The 17,302-nt window shown below is 53.3% G+C and overlaps 1 protein-coding gene across 2 annotated transcripts in view; it reads right to left on the minus strand.

Moving 5' to 3' along the window:
- Positions 1-10,668, minus strand: part of AXL (AXL receptor tyrosine kinase) — a 34,488-nt gene extending 23,820 nt beyond the window's left edge. For both annotated transcript variants that reach the window (XM_042970761.1, XM_042970760.1), the window contains exons 1-6: positions 10,125-10,668; positions 8,744-8,966; positions 8,302-8,402; positions 7,539-7,715; positions 2,522-2,602; positions 2,266-2,381 (exon numbers count right to left, since the gene is read on the minus strand). In XM_042970761.1, coding sequence (XP_042826695.1) covers positions 2,266-2,381; positions 2,522-2,602; positions 7,539-7,715; positions 8,302-8,402; positions 8,744-8,966; positions 10,125-10,188 — 762 coding nt within the window. In that variant the 5' untranslated portion in view covers positions 10,189-10,668. The remainder of the gene's footprint in view (positions 1-2,265; positions 2,382-2,521; positions 2,603-7,538; positions 7,716-8,301; positions 8,403-8,743; positions 8,967-10,124) is intronic.
- Positions 10,669-17,302: the final 6,634 nt, after the last annotated feature.

Raw genomic sequence — 17,302 nt, forward strand, 5'->3', positions numbered from 1 at the left:
TTTATTATTATTATTATTATTTTGTGCATGTGTGAGAGGCTGCCTGGCTACCAATGTCAAACTCTGCACACTCTGCACAAAGGCACAGGCTGGGACACTCACCTGGTCCCCAGGAATAGCACGATCAGCATGGCAGAGGCCACAGCTGGGGATTGCATCTGCAGAGCCCTGCCACACAGAACCACAAACCCTCTACAGCCACACAATCACAGCCCCACACCGCAAGGATGCTGCCTCCCGCCCCCCGCAACCGGGGAGCCAGCAGGAGACCTAACCGCTCCTCTACACTGTGTGTCAGAAGGTGTTTACTGCTTTCCGATGTGAACTCAAGATTCTTTGGGTCCAAGTCCTGGCTTGGATATCACTTGCTGTATGACCTAGCATGAGTGTCTTTACTTTTCTGAGTCTCTATTCCTATCTCTGGAAAATGGGCATCCAAGAGTCCCTACCTGGCAGGGTGTGAGGTTTAATGACACAGTGCACGTCAGGGGGTCCGCGCATCATATCAACATCTAACATTTCTTGAGTGCCAACACTGTATCAGGCAACCTGGTCAGTGCAATCCTGGATGAACTCATTGGCTTTTTACCACCACCCTCTGAGGTCAATTTCTTTTTTCATTCCCATTTTACAGATGAGGACAATGAGGCCCAGAGCGGTTCGGCAGCTTGCCCAAGGTCACACAGACCCCTGTGGGGAGAGGAGATCACCACGAGGCCTGGCCAGATGGTGGGGAGTGGGGTGGGGGGAAGTTGTCCCATGCCTGCTCTCTGACCTGCAGTGACAGATGGGAAGGGGAACCTTCGCTGGGACAAAGGGGACAACAGGGACATGGGTCCAGACAATCAGCCTCCCCATGCCCACTCACACTTCTCTTTTCCCTGTGACCCTCCCATTCGAACCCTCTAGCCCCACGCCAGGCGCAGCAGGAAGTGAGCCCTGGAGAGGGAAGAGGGACACACTTCCGCTTTCCTTTGACATTGGACGCATGTGGGTTGGGGGTACAGCAGATGCCTGACCTGGCATTTGAGGTCTCCCAAATGGGCCCTGGCCTCGGGGATTAAATCAGTTTTATCCCTTTTAGCCAATGGGAAGGGCAGATCACTTCCCCTCTCTGGGTCTCAGTTCCTTACCTTGAAAACGGAAAGATTAACAGATTACGTTTCTAGGGTTAAAATGACAAGCAAATGAAATTATGTCCAGGGCACGTAATTACAAGAAAGACAACTCTTATTTAATCACGCGCTGGCTCTGAATAGTCTCTTAGGAGGTGAGGAGGACTGTTTGGGTTTGGGGAGATGAGGGTTCGAATCCCACCTCTGCCACTTCCTGGCTGTGATCTTGGGCAGATTGTGTAACTACTCTGAGCCTTAGTTTGTTCATCTGGAAAACGGGTGAATCCATAGACCCTACTCCATAAACACGCAAGGGGGTGTGCACAAAGCCTTAACACAAGGCCCGGCACAGAGCTGACACTCCATAAAAGCTGGTCATTGTTAAGTACTGTCACCTGCCATGGCAGGCACTGTCCCACCCTTATTCCAACTTCCAAATCTCAGAGAACTTCAGGCCAGAACTGGGCTCGTACTCAGAGATCTGCATTGGTTTGTTTTTCTTACTGTAGAATAGGAACAACTTTGATGCAGAAGGGCTGGGTCTGGAGCATTTCAGGTTCCAGCAAATGTTCCCTAATCTAGGTCTGGCCCTGCGCTGGGCAATCATGAGGACTCAGTGGTGACCAAGACAGCTGGGACCGGCCCCCTCCCAGACCTCACTGTCTGGTGGGGAGACACACTCACCCCCAAAACAGTGACACCCCAGAGTGATCAGGGCTGGGATGGGAGACGTACAGGGCTGCGGGCACCTGGAGGTGACAGAGATGGCTCTGGATCACCTGTCTCAGGATTCCCTCTCTGGTCAGAGTCAATATTACTAATACTAAAAAAAGTTAAAGCAGCGGATAGTCTATCGTGCATATCCTATGTTCCAGATACTATGGTAAGTTTGCTACTTGCATTTACTCACTGAATTCTTACAACAAGCCTATCTGCCCATTTTACAGATGAGAGAACCGAGGTCCATTGAGATTAAGTCACCGGTCCATGCTCCTGCAGCTGGCCGCTGGTAGAGTCAGGATTTGAACCCAGGACGTCTGGCTTAACTCAAGGCTCTACTGCTGGTCAACACACGAATGGCTGGTAAGGGCTGGCTTCTCAGGAAGAGGATGGGAGCTTATGAGCGGTAGAAGGAGGGCCAAGGTCTCACCTGCAGGGTACAGTGCGTGAGGGGGTAGATGCCGCTCAGGCCTGGGGTCCAAGCCACCTCCAGCTCTGTGGGCTGACGGGAAGCCAGGTGGAGGTTGTGGGGCCTCTGGGGGAGCACTGTGGAGAGATGAGTGGAGGAGCTGACCCTGGGGGACCTTGGCCCAAAGCTCCCCGCCCTGCCCTCTACCCCAGCTCTGACCTTGGGCCCAGACCTCACACCCTCTGACACCCAGCTCCCCAGCTCCCTTTCCTGTCACCTGTGATTGTGGCTGTGCGGGATGTGGTGACCCCCTTGGCATTGTGGGCTTCACAGGAGAAAGAAGACGTCTTGTTCAAGCCTGGGGAGTCACAGAAGGAAGGGCCCAGTGTCAGAGAGGCCAAGAAGGGGTTCCCGGGCCATGCTGGGCCACCTTCTACCGCCTGACAGGGTCAGTCTAGCCCACATGGGCACCTGCTGCATGGGAGAGAGGGGGGAAGGGCGATGAGTTGGGAATGCAGGCCTCCATCCTCAGATGCAAAGACAAGGACAGGCTGGCGGCCTCAGTCCTGATGCCCTACCACACAGACACACATACATGCAGATACACACAGGGGCACACACACACAGAGACTTACATACCCATACATTCACACACAGAAACACATACTCATACATGCACATATAGACACGCAGACACATACACTTATGCACAGAAACACACACACAGACACACACACACACACACAGTCACATACTGGGACAAACGCGGACACGATCACGCTGAGCCACACAGGCACACGTAGAGGCTTCTATACTGAATGGACACACACTTAAGAAACAGGCCTTCACCGGTGTGTATAAAGGTAATGTTTGCTCACTTATAAGCTCTAAGCTCAGCTCCTACCAAGCCCCCTCCCCCTCCCGCCCTCAGTGGCCTCCCGGTGTTTCTGGAACACAGGCCATCAGACATCAGACACGTTCCCACCTCCTCAGGAACTTTGCATTTCTCTGTTCCCTCCGCTTGGATCAGTCTTCCCACAGATGTGCACGTGGCTCCCTCCTGCCCTCCTTCACATTTGTTACTAGACCCCACCTTCTCAGCCACCCGGCCCCTGGCTGTCTTGTTTAGAGCTGGGAGCTCACCGTCCATTATCTAGCCACTCCACTGCTTTACTTTTCCTCTGGTTCTTCTCATCACAACATACTTTACCTATTACCTTGTCTTGCTTAGTGTCTACTCCACTACGTCAACTCCAGGAGGGCAGGGGTTTCTGTTTTTCCCCCAGCTGTATGCCCCAGGGCATACAATGGCCTTGCACACAACAGGTGCTCTGTAAATGCTTGTCGAACGAATGGATGAATTTATGTGGATGCCTTTATGTACGTACTAATGAACGTTGTGGGGCGTGTCTGTAGAAATGCCAGCGTGTGCAATTCTATGGGTGAGTTAATACGTGTCTTGGATAACTTTCTGGGTGTCTGGGGGTGGACTGCCTCCCCTCCCCAGTGTGGTGCAGGTGGGGACACAGGCAGACATGCACACACATGCACACATGCACCAAGACAAGTACAGAGACAAACAAGAGGCGCAGACACACAAACACAAAAATGCACAGATTCACACACGAGGAAATATAGACACACACACAGTGTCTGGGTGACAGGATGTAAGAGGACCAGGTCTTGAGTCTGTCAGGGTGACCGCAGGTCTGTGTGTGCCTGTGGATGTCGTATACCTGTGTGTGTATCTCCTGCCTGTTCTGCGTGCGTGAGCCCGCGTTCTCACCACCACCATCTACCTGCAGACACAAAGTTTCCTTTTCTCAGTCGGCACAGGGAGTGGAATGAGGGAAAGTCGGCAGCCGGGGCCCGGAAGGGGGTTGGGCAGGGAAGCTCCTCAGCGCCGCTGCCCAGGCGGCAGCTCCCAGCCAAGGTCAGGTGCCCGGCCGCAGCCCCCGCCGGCGGGGGAAGGGCAGGACAGCCCCGGGCCGACTGCCGGAGGGGGCGGGGAGCCTGGGTCCGGTCCAGCCACCTGGCACGTGGGGGCCCGCCAGGGTCACCGCGCGGGGGCTGGCGCTGCCCACCGGAGGAGCCCTGGGGCAAGAAGAGTTCTGGAGCCTGGTCCTGTTCCGACCGCAGCATTCCTGCCCCCGCGTGAGTCACGGGGCGCCCCCCCCCTCCCGCTCTGGAACTTCCGGCGGCCCGGTGGGGGGCGCGCGGCCCAGGATCCCCCTTCCTCGGCGTCAACGCGCGCGCACCTTGAGGACTAAGAGAGCAGGGATGGAGGGGCCTGGGACCCCCTCTCCTCTAGCGGGCTGAACTTCCTCGACTGGAGCAGTTCCACTCCAGATGTGCTTTCCAGATGCACTGTGCACTGTCCCTCGCCCTCTCCGCTCCCGCTCCTCCTCCCCCCCCCCCCCCACGCCCGCGCTTTTTCCGAGGGAATCAGAGGCATGGAAGGAGAGGGGGCACGCCCTGAGTCAGATCAAGGGACAGACTCACACAAACGGACAAAATTCCTTACAGCACTCCCCCCCCCCAACCACGCAGACACAATGAATCATACTTAACACACGGGGGCCGTTACTGGCACAAAAACAGAAAACCCGGCTCTGGCTAAGCTACACAGAGGGCTGATGCTGTCGCAAACACGCCGTGACACAAATATACACTCAGTGACTTGTGTGTATATACACAGGGACTGACATTGATGCACTTTATAAAGAGACACACATACATCCACAGACATAAACGTACAACACAACAAACACCTAGCAACACAAGACAACATCCAGCCAGGCTGAAACTGAATTGAAATACATACACCAAGCAACAAACGTACACTGAAGTTGAAGTGGGCCCACGAATACATACCAGGACGTGAGTGAGGTGAATGTTGACTTGCTTGCAAACAAACACAGCCAATCCTTCAAACACAGCTGGACACTCAGGTTGCTTCAGACGCATTTCAGACACAGACTATACAAAAACACACACGCTTGCATAGACACACAGGACTGACGCAGACACACAAGCTGCCCTGTGCACATAGATGGCTCAGACCTACATATACCCTAAGTTTATCTACCAAGAGAAAAGCGGGGCTGGGGTTGATACGCAGGGAGACAGGACAGAAGTAGAAGGGTGTTGTTACTGCCTGCTGTGAATCTTTCTCTTCCTCTCACACATGTATGCGCGTGCACGCACACACAGATGTCCATGTGACGGTCCCATGCCAACACACTCACCCTGTGACATATACATAGAAACCACAAAGACATCCTGTGGACACGGACAGCCACAGTCCGTGGAAACACTGAAGAAACACCAGGTTGTCCACTGATACATCCTGAGTCCACAAGGAAACAGATGCCCCCCCCCCCCAACACACACACACTTGCATTGGCAGCCCCTGAGAAACTTACAAAGACATACTCTAAAGACCCAAACATACAGTGGGGGAGACACCCAAGCTGACAGAAGCATACCTAGTGACAAACACACACACACACTGAAACACCCATAGACACTGGCCCTCCCTGGGGCACTTGGGTGGCTCAGTTGGTTAAGCGTCCGACTTCGGCTCAGGTCATGATCTCACGGTTCGGTACATGAGTGCCTGCTTCAGATCCTCTGTCCCCCTTTCCCTCTGCCCTTCCTCCCCCCTCTCAAAAATAAATAAATAAAGCATTAAAAAAAAGAAGCTGGAGCGCCTGGGTGGCTCAGTCTTTTGAGCATCCGACTTCGGCTCAGGTCATGATCTCACAGCTGGTGAGTTCGAGCCCCGTGTCGGGCGCTGTGCTGACAGCTCAGAGCCTGGAGCCTGCTTCGGATCCTGTGTCTCCCTCTCTCTGCCCCTAACCCACTCACATTCAGTCTCTGTCTCTCTCAAAAATAAATAAACATTAAAAAAATTTTAAAAAAGGAAAGAAGCTGGCCCTCCCTAAAGCACATCCTCATACGAAGAGGTTGATGCTGACAGATGCACTGAGGCACAGATCCAGAGGGACATGGATACATACACACCCGGACCTCACACACACACTGAGACACACACACAGACACCCTCCCCATAGAGCTCTACCATACACCGATACACACACACACACACACACACACACACGGATCCTCTCGCGCCTGTGGGGCAGGGGGGGGCACCCATTTCTCCTTCCTGGGATGGAGTGGAGGACCTATACCCCCTCCCTCCCCATCTCCGGGGTCCTGCCAGGCTGACTCAGGCCCCAGAGCCATGGGCCTGAGTCACCCTTTTAGGGGCTGGCATCCTCACCACCTCTTCCTTGTACACTCAGGGCCCCTGGAATGTTGAGAATGTGGACACCTCCCTCTACCTCCGGAGACCCTTCAGAGTCTCCTCCCCACCCCCATCCCAGAGGATTCAGGCAGCAGGTGGGGGGGTGTGTGCCAGAAGCTGATGCCTTCCAGGGTCCAACTGCCTCCCTCTGACTGATCCTCGGCCCTCTGTGTTCCTCTATCTCTCCTTCCTTAGTGAGGGCGAAACCTCTGTGTCCAGGGGCCCTAGCTCTGCCTCTGACTGCTCTGTGATCCCAAGCTAGGTCCTGCCCCATCTATGTGGTGCAGAAGAGGATGGTCACCCTGAGGCTAAGAGAGTTTCTACTGTCACTCAGACCTCCCTGTCCAGTCTCTCCATCTTGGGTTACCTCTGTGGTCTGTCCCTTCCCGTGTCTCTTGTTCTCTCTCTCTCTCTTTGTAACTGTCTTTCTCCCTCTTCCACTTTCTCCTCCTCTCTCGGCTTTTGGCTCTGTCCCCCCAGTGAAACTCTTCAGCTACTGAGGTGGGCAGGGTGGGGGAGGTGGAGAAGAGGAGGGCACGGTCGATTCCAGTGCCCTGCTTGGGGGCAAGCGCTGACAAAGGGGCATCAGCCCCCCCCACACACACACACATTTGGGCCATGGAACAGCTCAGAGGAAACCCAGGACAAAGAATTCTATTCAGACAGGCTGGGGTGACGAGACAGAAGGACAGGGAGACAGACACACACACATAGAGAAGCAGAAAGAGAGAAACAGAGAGAGCTGGAAGGCAGAGAGACAGAAAGGGACAGAGAGAGCACACAGAGAGAAATGTGGGGATATGTAGGGACAGAGACGCAGAGGCAGAGAGACTCAGAGGAGAGAAGCAGGGACAGAAAGAGCCAGACAGTGAAGGATAGAGGGACAGGCAGACACACGTGAAGAGGCATGAAGGGCTCCCTTGCTCCCCACCTCCATCCTGCCTGGCCCTCCGTGCTGAGCTGGCCGCGTCCCCAGACTTACCTCGGATGCGCAGTGTATGCTGGGGGCCACGGCCCATGACTGGAGTCAGGGGGACAGCATCCTGGAGCCAGAGTAGGTCCACGGGCTCTGGGGGTCCCTGGGCCCAGCAGCTCAGGTTGAAGGGGGTATTGGCGGCCATGGTCCTGTCCTCCGGCTCCTCCAGGAAGTAAGGCAGGCCTAGGGAGTGGTAGTGGATGCTGAGGTCCCCCTGAGCCCCCCAGGTGTCTGACTCACCGCTAGGATAGGGCAGGCTTCAGATGCTTTGACCCCTGTGTCTGATCCCTCAGGACACCCATACTTCCTCCCGATGCCTGACTCCTCATGTCTCTACCCCCAGAACACGTGATCCCAGTATCTGACTCCCCCACCAGTGTCCGAACTCCAGGACTCCTGAGTCCCTTACGTCTCTTTTCCAAAATGTCTGGCTCCCAGTCCTATTTTATCAACGAGGAAAGTGAGGCCCCCAGGGGTGGAGGAGAGGGTTCAGTGGCACCTCTGGTCCCTTAGCTGATCCCCAGAATGTCCTACCCCGACCATGTCTGACCCCAGGACATGCCACAACCCCCAAGATGCCTTCTACCCCAAGACATATAATCTCACCCAGGCCTGCCCCCAGTAATTTAGAGACTTCCCAGCTTCCCGACCCCTAACAATCTCTGACATTCCTAGGCTGCGAGTCCCCCGGGGGACACCCTGAATTCCCCAGCACCCTCTAATCACTCAGGCTTCTTGCCCTCCCATGACCTCTGAGCCCAGGGCTCACCCTCCAGCCCAACATAGCCAGGCTGGGACAGGAAGGTCTTTCCTCCCAGGTTCACGGCACACTGGTACCACCCCGCGTCCGAGAGCTGCAGGGATGAGATTCTAACAGGGCAAGAGGAGAGACAGAAAGGCTCAGGGTCAGAGCTGCATACTGGGAGAATTGAAAGAAGGGGTCTGGACTGGAAACTCTTCGGGGTTAAGAAGTGGGTACTATTATTAACTCATTTTACAGAAGAGGAAAGTGAAACCCAGGGTTACATCACATGCTCGAAGCCACATAGCCAGCGAGTGGCCACACTGGGGTTCCAGCTTGGGGGGGCTCCTGCCCATAACCTTTCACCTGCCATGCGATGGAGGTCCGGGGGGTGGGGGGGGAACAGGGGTCAGGAGGCATGCGGTTGGTCAGGGTGGGGCTGGGGGGGTGGGAGGGGGAGGCTGAGCACCTGAGTTGGCTGACCACTTTCCATTCATCCTCCCCGTCTTCGCCCAGGGGCACCTGCATCTGGGTACTGTCCGCCAGCTCTAACACCTGTCCATCCCGAAGCCAGGTCACCTCAGGGGGCTCCCCCTGAACCTTGAGCTCACACCGAAGGGTCCCCACAAGTCCCCGGGCACCGGTGATGTTCCTTGGACTCTCCACGAAAGGGTCTGCCTCAGCCTGTGTGCCTGCAAGGAGATGGGCAAAAGTTAGCTCAGGAACCCCTACTTTCCTCCCAGCCTGCCAGGCCCTTAGGCCCACATAGTTGTAAAGTGACCTCAGCAGGGGGGGTGGGGTGGAGGGTGGAGGCTTTGGGGGAGGATGGGAGCCTTCCCAGGAGACTGGGGTCCGGCCTCCATCCTTCCTACAGGGGCCCCCATCCTACGTCTGTTGGGAAGTAGGCCGGGGATCTGGCAGCCTCCCACGCCCTGGACTGCCCAACAGGGCCAGCCCCGGGCCCCCGCTGCCCTCCCTTAGGGTCTCTAGAGACCTGACGGATTGGGCTGGTGGATGGTGGGGAAGAAAAAGAGGTGGGGAGGGAGAGAAGAGAGAGAGAGAGAGAGAGTAACAGGGAAGGAGAGACAGAGACAGAGAGAAGCCAGACAAAGTCAGGCATGAGGAGTCGGAGACAGCAGGGAACGGAGACTGGAGGAGAGACACAGAAAATAAGCAATGAGGAAAGAGACACCCCTGAGAGGGGAAAAAAAGTTAGGGGGAGAGACACAGAGGGAAACAGACAGAGAGACGACATCATAGAGACACTTAGAAAATAGGGAGAGATGAAGACAGAGACCAGGACAGAGGAATGAAGCCCCCCAGAGATGGTGGAGGTGAAGCTAGAGCCAGAGACCCCTGGCCCAGAGATGGAGTGGACAGTGATGGGGTAAGGACAAGTGGGGGGTGACAGTGGCGAGCGTTTTCCTGAGAGCTCCGGAGCCCTCCTCATCCCACTGCTTGACTTAGTACTCCTTTCTGGAAGATTCCTTCCGGGGCAGCCCCCAGCTGAGGTCCTCTCCCCAGGGCCCCCAAGTTAAGTCCAGCTCCACTCCTGCCCCCAGTTTCTCTGTCTGTCCGTCTCCCTCTGTGTCCATGTCTTTCCGTCTCTGACCCTCCCAGTTTCTGTTTCTTACCCTGTTCCTCTCTGAGCCCCTTTCTCCCCACCACCCCACCCCCGGCCTTTCTCCGTTAGTGTCTGTGTCTCCCTGTCTCCCTGTCTGTTGTCCCGAAGACACTTCTCCAGCGGGCCCAGACTCCCCCAACACCTGCCATAGGCCCCCCCCCAACTCCGCTCCCTCCTGCCCCAGCCCAGCCACGCTGGCCTTCCCCCACAGGCCCCTAGCACTCACCCTTGGGGGCCACGCACCCCCAGCAGCACAGCGCCCAGCACCAGGCCAGCAGGACCCTGCCCATCCTCGGGGCACCACTCCAACGATGCCAAACTTTCCTCAGAAGTTGCCGGGCACGCCGTGGGGGTGGGGGCAGGGCCGGGCTGTCCCCAGCCCTCCCCCCAGCTCCGGGCTCCCCGGATTTGGCACTGCCTGCCTGCCACGGAGGGCCCCTTGCCGGCTCTGCTCAGCGGCCGCCTCCCCTGCTCCCCTGCCTCCTACTCTCCCTCCCAGACTTCGGGCAACCCTTTCCCCGCCCCTGGCTCCCCCTCTGCCTCCGCCCACAGGACGGAGCCCAGGGGGCCACCTGGGCTTGGAGGGGTTAACCCGGGGAGGAGAGGACCAGCCCTGTCTTAAAGGGGCCCCGGAGCGGAGCGAGGCTGAGGAGGGGGAAGGGGCCCCGATGGATGGACCCCTAATCCTGGGCCAGCGAGACAGAGAGGCTAAGCTCGTTATCCTGGCTCTGGGCGATGTCCCTCTGGACTCTCTCAGTGTCTGGTAAACATTCCTCCAGAACTCCACTCCCCTCTCAGCCTATGCGACTCCCCCCTGCCCTGCCTCCACCCCACCCCCAGCCCAGCCCCAGCCCCAGCCAGACACTCCCCCTCGCTCTGGCAGCGCCGCTGATGAGGACACACACACACTCAGATGTCATCCACACACAGAGGCTGGGACAGCAGGGGACAAGCAGGGGCACGTTGCTGGCCCACGGACCCACTCAGACAAGCCGGGTCAGGAACTCCGTTCCTACAGAAACTCAGAAACCAGGAACGGGAAGACGCGGCTCAGTGGGCATCCCCTGGATAGACTCGGGCAGACATGGATCCTTGTAACAAAAAAGACCCATGTGGGCGCAGAAACAGGACGCCAGCGTATGGGCACTCACAGGGGTGCCTAAAGATGTGGGTTGGAGTCTCAGCTCTACCTTTAACTGTGTGACCTTGCCATTGACTCCCCCCACCCCCACAGCCTCTGTTTGTCCATCTATAAGATGGGACTAAGAATAGGCGGGCCTGGGTGGCTCAGTGGGTTGAGTGTCCGACTTCAGCTCAGGTCATGGTCTCACACTCCATGAGTTCGAGCCCCGCATCGGGCTCTGTGCTGACAGCTCAGAGCCTGGAGCCTGCTTCGGATTCTGTGTCTCCTTCTCTCTCTGTTCTTCCCCCCCGCCTCACTCCGTGTGTGTGTCTCTCTCTCAGAAATAAATAAAGATTTTAAAAAATTCTTAAAGAATAGAACCCATTTGGTAGGCTAGAGGGAGGATATGTGAGGTCAGTGCGTGTACGGTTCTTCTTCACACGTGGTAACACAGCTGACAAGGTGCCCTTGAGTTTTTGCATCTCATCTGTTGGTCTCTCGCCTTGCTGTCTCCCTCTGGTGGGACTGTGCATCCTGGCGCCTGTGTGTTGATTCAACTGATTGTCCGTTTCTGTGCCCCTCTGTGTTGTGTACGTGGGCGGGGGGGGGGGGGGGTGGTCTCTGCAAGCCTGGGTGTCTATGCAGGAGGGGGCTGGGTATTCATCTCTGTGTGTACCAGTAGGCTCCTCCCCATCCCCATCGTCTAGCCCCATCCTTCCCCACAGGGCTATGCCCTGGTTTCCTCCTTGGCCTTCTTGTCTCCCCATGGCCAGAGGGTTGTTTCTGCAACTCAGCTCTCACCCTGTCCCTCTCCTGCTTAACTGTGACCCACCACTGTGCTGGGGCTGAGCTCTCAGCCCCTCAGCCTGACACTTAGAGCTCTTCACCAGAGGCTTCCCTGAGCTGTCTCCTGTGTGTCCCATCTCAGTGATGGAGTCAGCATCCATCCCGCCACCAAGGCCAGACCCTCAGGGTCCTCTTGGACAACCCCCCCCGCCCCTTCCCTGCAGTAAGTGACTAACTCCCCATGCAGGATGGAGGAGCTTCATAAACCTCTCTCCCACCTGGTGCTGCTGTCCTCCCCTTGACCTCACCATGGTTCAGCCTGGCCTCCTCCGTGGTCTCCCAGCCACCACCACTGTCCCTCCTTCTAACCTGTAGACAGCGACACAAGACAAATGTTTCTCAATCCCGAATCAGATATTTCTCCTTCTTTGCCCCAGACCTTCCAAGATGAAATCTCAAACTGCTGACTGCATGTTCCTTCCTGTCTACCTAGCCTCCCATTCCTGTCCCCAGGCTTCTCTCCCTGCTCTGCGGCCTTGTCCTTATCACCTGCACACCCACCAGTCCCATGTCGGTCATCCCCCCTCAATTATGACTCTGCCGGCTCTTCCTGGTCTAATCTAGGTCTCCTGTTGTCCACTCTCAACACTTCTGTCCTTTTTGTTGGCAATACAGCATGGGCCATCATGATATATTCATTGGCACATATATATTATGTGTCTGATGTCTGTCTCCTCCTGCTGCTCTGTGGGCTTTGAAAGGACAGGGACTGGGTATATCTTGGTCACCACTGCATCCATACCACCCTATAAAAGGCCTGCTATAAAGGGGCCAATTAATTATTGTGGCTTTTTTTGGGGGGGGGTACAAATTTTGTGCAAAGGTTTGCCCACTTGTTTAAATACTTGTTTAAATACACTGGGAGAGGGGTGCCTGGGTGGCTCAGTCAGTTAAGCATCTGACTCTTGATTTCAGCTCAGGTCATGATCTCATGGTTCATGAGTTTGAGCCCCGAATCAGCCTCTGTGCTGACAGTGCAGACCCTGCTTGGGATTCTCTCTCTTAATATAAATAAACTTTAAAAACAAAGGTTTAAATACACTGGGCGAGGGGTGCCCGGGAGGCTCAGTCGGTTAAGTGTCTGACTTTGGCTCAGGTCATCATCTCATAGTTCTTGGGTTTGAGCCCTGAGTCAAGCTTTGTGCTGACAGTTCGGAGCCTGAAGCCTGCTTCACATTCTGTGTCTCCCTCTCTCTCTGCCTCTCCCCCATTCACACCTCTGTCTGTCTCTGTCTCTCAAAAATAAATAAACATAAAAATAAATAAACACGCTGGGGGACCCTGCACACCTAGAGTTCTGTGCACCTGGCTGTGTGCATGGCCAACTGGAATCTGTGTTTGCTCACTCAAGAACTATTTGCTGAGCACCTACTACATGCTTGCAATTTACTTCCAAATGCATTTAAAAAATGAAATGGACGGGTGGACAGAAATGTTCCGTGTGCCGGAGGCTGGGGATTCCACAGCGAGGGAGACAAATGTCTGCCCTCATGGAGTTCATATTCCAAGGCGAAGAGAGACAACAACCAGGTAAAGGTTTATCAGGGTGCATTATGGGCAACGGAGAAACACAAAGCAGGGGAGGGAATACCAAGGAGTGAGAGTGCCATTAAAAAAATTTTTTGGGGGGGCACCTGGGTGGCTCAGTCACTTGAGCATCTGACTAAAAAAATAAAAAAAAAAAAGCATTGAAAAAAAATTTTTTTAAATTTTTTAATGTTTATTCATCCTTTTTGAAAGAGAGAGACAGAACATAAGCAGGGGTGGGGCGGAGAGAGAGAGGGACACAGAATCCGAAGCAGGCTCCAGGCTCTGAGCTGTCAGCATGGCGCCCAATGTGGGGCTCGAAACTGAAGTCGGATGCTCAACCTCCTGAGCCACCCAGGCACCCCAAGAGTGCCATTTTAAACAGGGTGGTCAGGGGGCGCCTGGGTGGCTCAGTCAGTTGAGCTTTCGACTCAGGTCATGATCTCACGGTTCGTGGGTTCGAGCCTCACATTGGGCTCTGTGCTGACAGTGTGGAGACTGCTTGGAATTCTCTCCCTTTCCCCCTCTTTCTGTCCCTCCCCCACTTGCATGCGCACATTCTCTCTCTCTCCCTCAAAATAAATAAACTTAAAAAAAAAAAAAAACACCACAGGGTGGTCAGGGGAGGCCCCTCTGAGGATGTGATTGAGATCTGAAGTTAATTAGCAAGTGAGTCATGAAGAAAGGGCATTGGAGGCAGAGCGGACAGCCAGTACAAAGGTCTGGAGGCAAGCATGTGAAGAACTTCAAGGAGGAGACCCGCGTGTCTGGAATGGATGATAAGGTCAAGGAGGACCTTGGCCAAGGGAGGAGGACATACGACATTACTTTCAAGGGCCCAATGTAGTGATTCAATATTTGTGTCTATTTAGAAATGATCACCTCAGTAAGTCTAATCAACATCTGTCACCACAGATACTAATTTTTCTTAATCTTGTGATGAGAACTTTTTTTTTTTTTGAGATTTATATTTTGAAGTAATTTTGGCACGAGCACAGGGCTCGAAATTACAACCCCAAGATCAAGAGTCGCGTGCTCTATTGATTGAGCCAGCCGGGCACCTCCTATTATTATTACTTTTTTCTTTTCACATTTTATGTTTATGTATTTTTGAGAGAGAGAGAGAGAGAGAGAGACAGATAGTGAGGGGGGTGCACAGAGAGAGAGGGAGACACAGAATCCGAAACAGGCTCTGGGCTCTGAGCTGTCAGCACAGAGCCCGACATGGGGCTCGAACTCGTGAACCGCGAGATCATGACCTGAGCCTAAGTTGGAGGCTTAACCGACTGAACCACCCAGGCGCCCCTCTTTTCACTTCTGTATCCATTCGTCTGCTGAGGGGCAGTAGGGTTGTTTCTGTTTTGGCTACTGTAAATAATGCTTCCATGAGCACGGGAGTGCAGATAACTCTTGGAGACACTGGTTTTGTTTCCTTTGGATATATACCCAGAAGTAGGATTGCAGGGTCATATGGTATTTCTATTTTTAATTTTTTGAGAAACTTCCATACTGCTTATCATTATAGCGATCCCAATGTGTATTCCCACCAACAGCACAGAAGAGTTCTCCACTGGGGGGCTGGTGGGTGGGCTTTGAGCAGAGAGGGACCGGGTTTGATCTTTTTGGTTCTTTTATTATTATTTTTTAACGTTAATTTATTTTGAGAGAGAGAGAGAGAGAGAGAGAGAGAGAGAGAGAGCACCAGCGGGGGAGGGGCAGAGGAGGGGGACAGAAGATCCAAGGTGGGCTCTGTGCTGACAGCAGCCAGCCTGATGCGGGGCTCGAACTCCCAAAGTGTGAGATCATGACCTGAACCAAAGTCAGAAGGTCAACCGACTGAGCCACCCAGGTGCCCCTGGTTTGATCTCTGTGCCCCTTGGGATTCTCCTCACTCTCTGCCCTTCCCCCACTCATGTTTGCTCTCTGTCTCAAAAATAAATAAACTTACAAAAAAAAAAAAAAAGGATCGCTCTAAGACCAATAAGTGAAAGGTTGATAGGAAACTTCTTAAGAGAGAGATCAGGACCTGGCCGCGGTACATGGGGCCATGGATTACTGCGACATGATGTACCAGGAAGGGCCCCAGCACCTCCAGTGGGGAGTTCTTGCCAGAATGAGCCCAAATCTGGCCGAATTCCCATCTTACAGGAAATTCCTGGAGTAGAAAGACATCTCGAGTGCCCCCACAAAGGTGTTTTCAGTCAAATCCAGGATGTGAAACCTTGCACACGGCAAGTGACCTAAGTTTCTTTAAAAAACAGGCAGATGTACACATGTTGAGGGGTGGCTATAGATCTCAAAGACCAGAGATGTTCAAATGGGATCCTTGTTTGAACAAACTGAACTATAAAGGACCCTTAGGAGGCCATCAGGGAAAGGTGAATGTGGACCACAGAATTGGTAATTGTGAGAAGGGGTGAAATGGGTGTTTGTTGGGACTTTTTTTTTAATTTCTTTTTATTTATGTTGAGAGAGAGAGAGAGGAAGAGAGAGAATCCCAAGCAGGCTCCATGCTGTCCGCGCAGAGCCCAGTTTGGGGCTGGATCCCTTGAACCGTGGGACTAGGACCTGAGCCTAAATCAAAAGTAGGATCCTTGACTGACGGAGCCACTCAGGCACCCCTGTTGGGACTTTAAAACAGTAAAATTGAGGGGCGACTGGGTGGCTCCGTCGGTTGAGCGTCCGACTTCGGCTCAGGTCATGATCTCACAGTCCGTGAGTTCAAGCCCTGTGTCGGGCTCTGTACTGACAGCTCGGAGCCTGGAGCCTGCTTCAGATTCTGTGTCTCCCTCTCTCTCTGATCCTCCCCCGTTCATGCTCTGTTTCTCTCTGTCTCAAAAATAAATAAACGTTAAAAAAAAAATTAAAAAAAAAGTAAAATTGAAAGGGGGGAATTATTGCTTAGTAGTAAAGGGTCCCTTGGGGGGGGATAATAAAAATTTTTGAATACAGTGGTGATGGTTACACAACACTGTGAATATATTTAATGCCACTGACTTAAACACTTATGAATGGTTAAATGATAAATGTTATATGTATTTTACCATAAACACACACAAAACTGAAGACCACACTAATTCTACATTTTCACTTTGGGTCCAATAATTTTTTTTTTTTTTTACAGTTTATTTATTTTTGAGAGAGACAGAGAGAGCGTGAGTAGGGGAGGGGCAGAGAGAGAATCCCAAGGAGGCTCCATGCCGCCAACACAGAGTCCGACGTGGGGCTCAAACTCACAGAACCCTGAGATCATGACCTGAGCCGAAACCAAGAGTCGGATGCCTAACTGACTGAGCCATCCAGGTGCTCCTTCTTCTTCCTTTTTTTTTTTTTTTTAAATAAATGTTTATTTTTGACAGAGAGAGAGTGCGCACGTGTTTTCTATGTCTCTCAAAATAAATAAACTTTAGGTTTGGCTTAAAAAAAGAAATAAAAATAAAATCTTAGTCGTAACCGAGTGATAGCAGAAATAAAACTAGGACACCTGGGTGGCTCAGTCGGTTAAGCGTCTGACTCTTGATTTCGGCTCAGGTCATGATCTAATGGTCCCTGAGTTCAAGCCCCACATCTGGCTCTGCGCTGACAGTGGGGGGCCTGCTTGGGATTCTCTCCCTCCCCCTCTCTGCCCCTACCCTACTCATGTGTGCTCTCTCTCCCTCAAACAATAAATAAATAAACTAAAAAAAGAAAGAAAAGAAAACTAGCAGAAAGTTGATGGTTATCAATGAGGCCAGGTGATGGGCAAATAAAAAAAAAAAAAAAACTAGCAGAAAGTTGATGGTTATCAATGAGGCCAGGTGATGGGCAAATAAAAAAAAAAAAAAACTAGCAGAAAGTTGATGGTTATCAATGAGGCCAGGTGATGGGCACAGGGGTTCATTACACCATTCTCTCTATTTTTGTGTTTG

This window comes from Panthera tigris, chromosome E2 (assembly GCF_018350195.1).
Source record: "Panthera tigris isolate Pti1 chromosome E2, P.tigris_Pti1_mat1.1, whole genome shotgun sequence".
In the NCBI taxonomy this organism is placed as follows: Eukaryota; Metazoa; Chordata; class Mammalia; order Carnivora; family Felidae; genus Panthera; species Panthera tigris.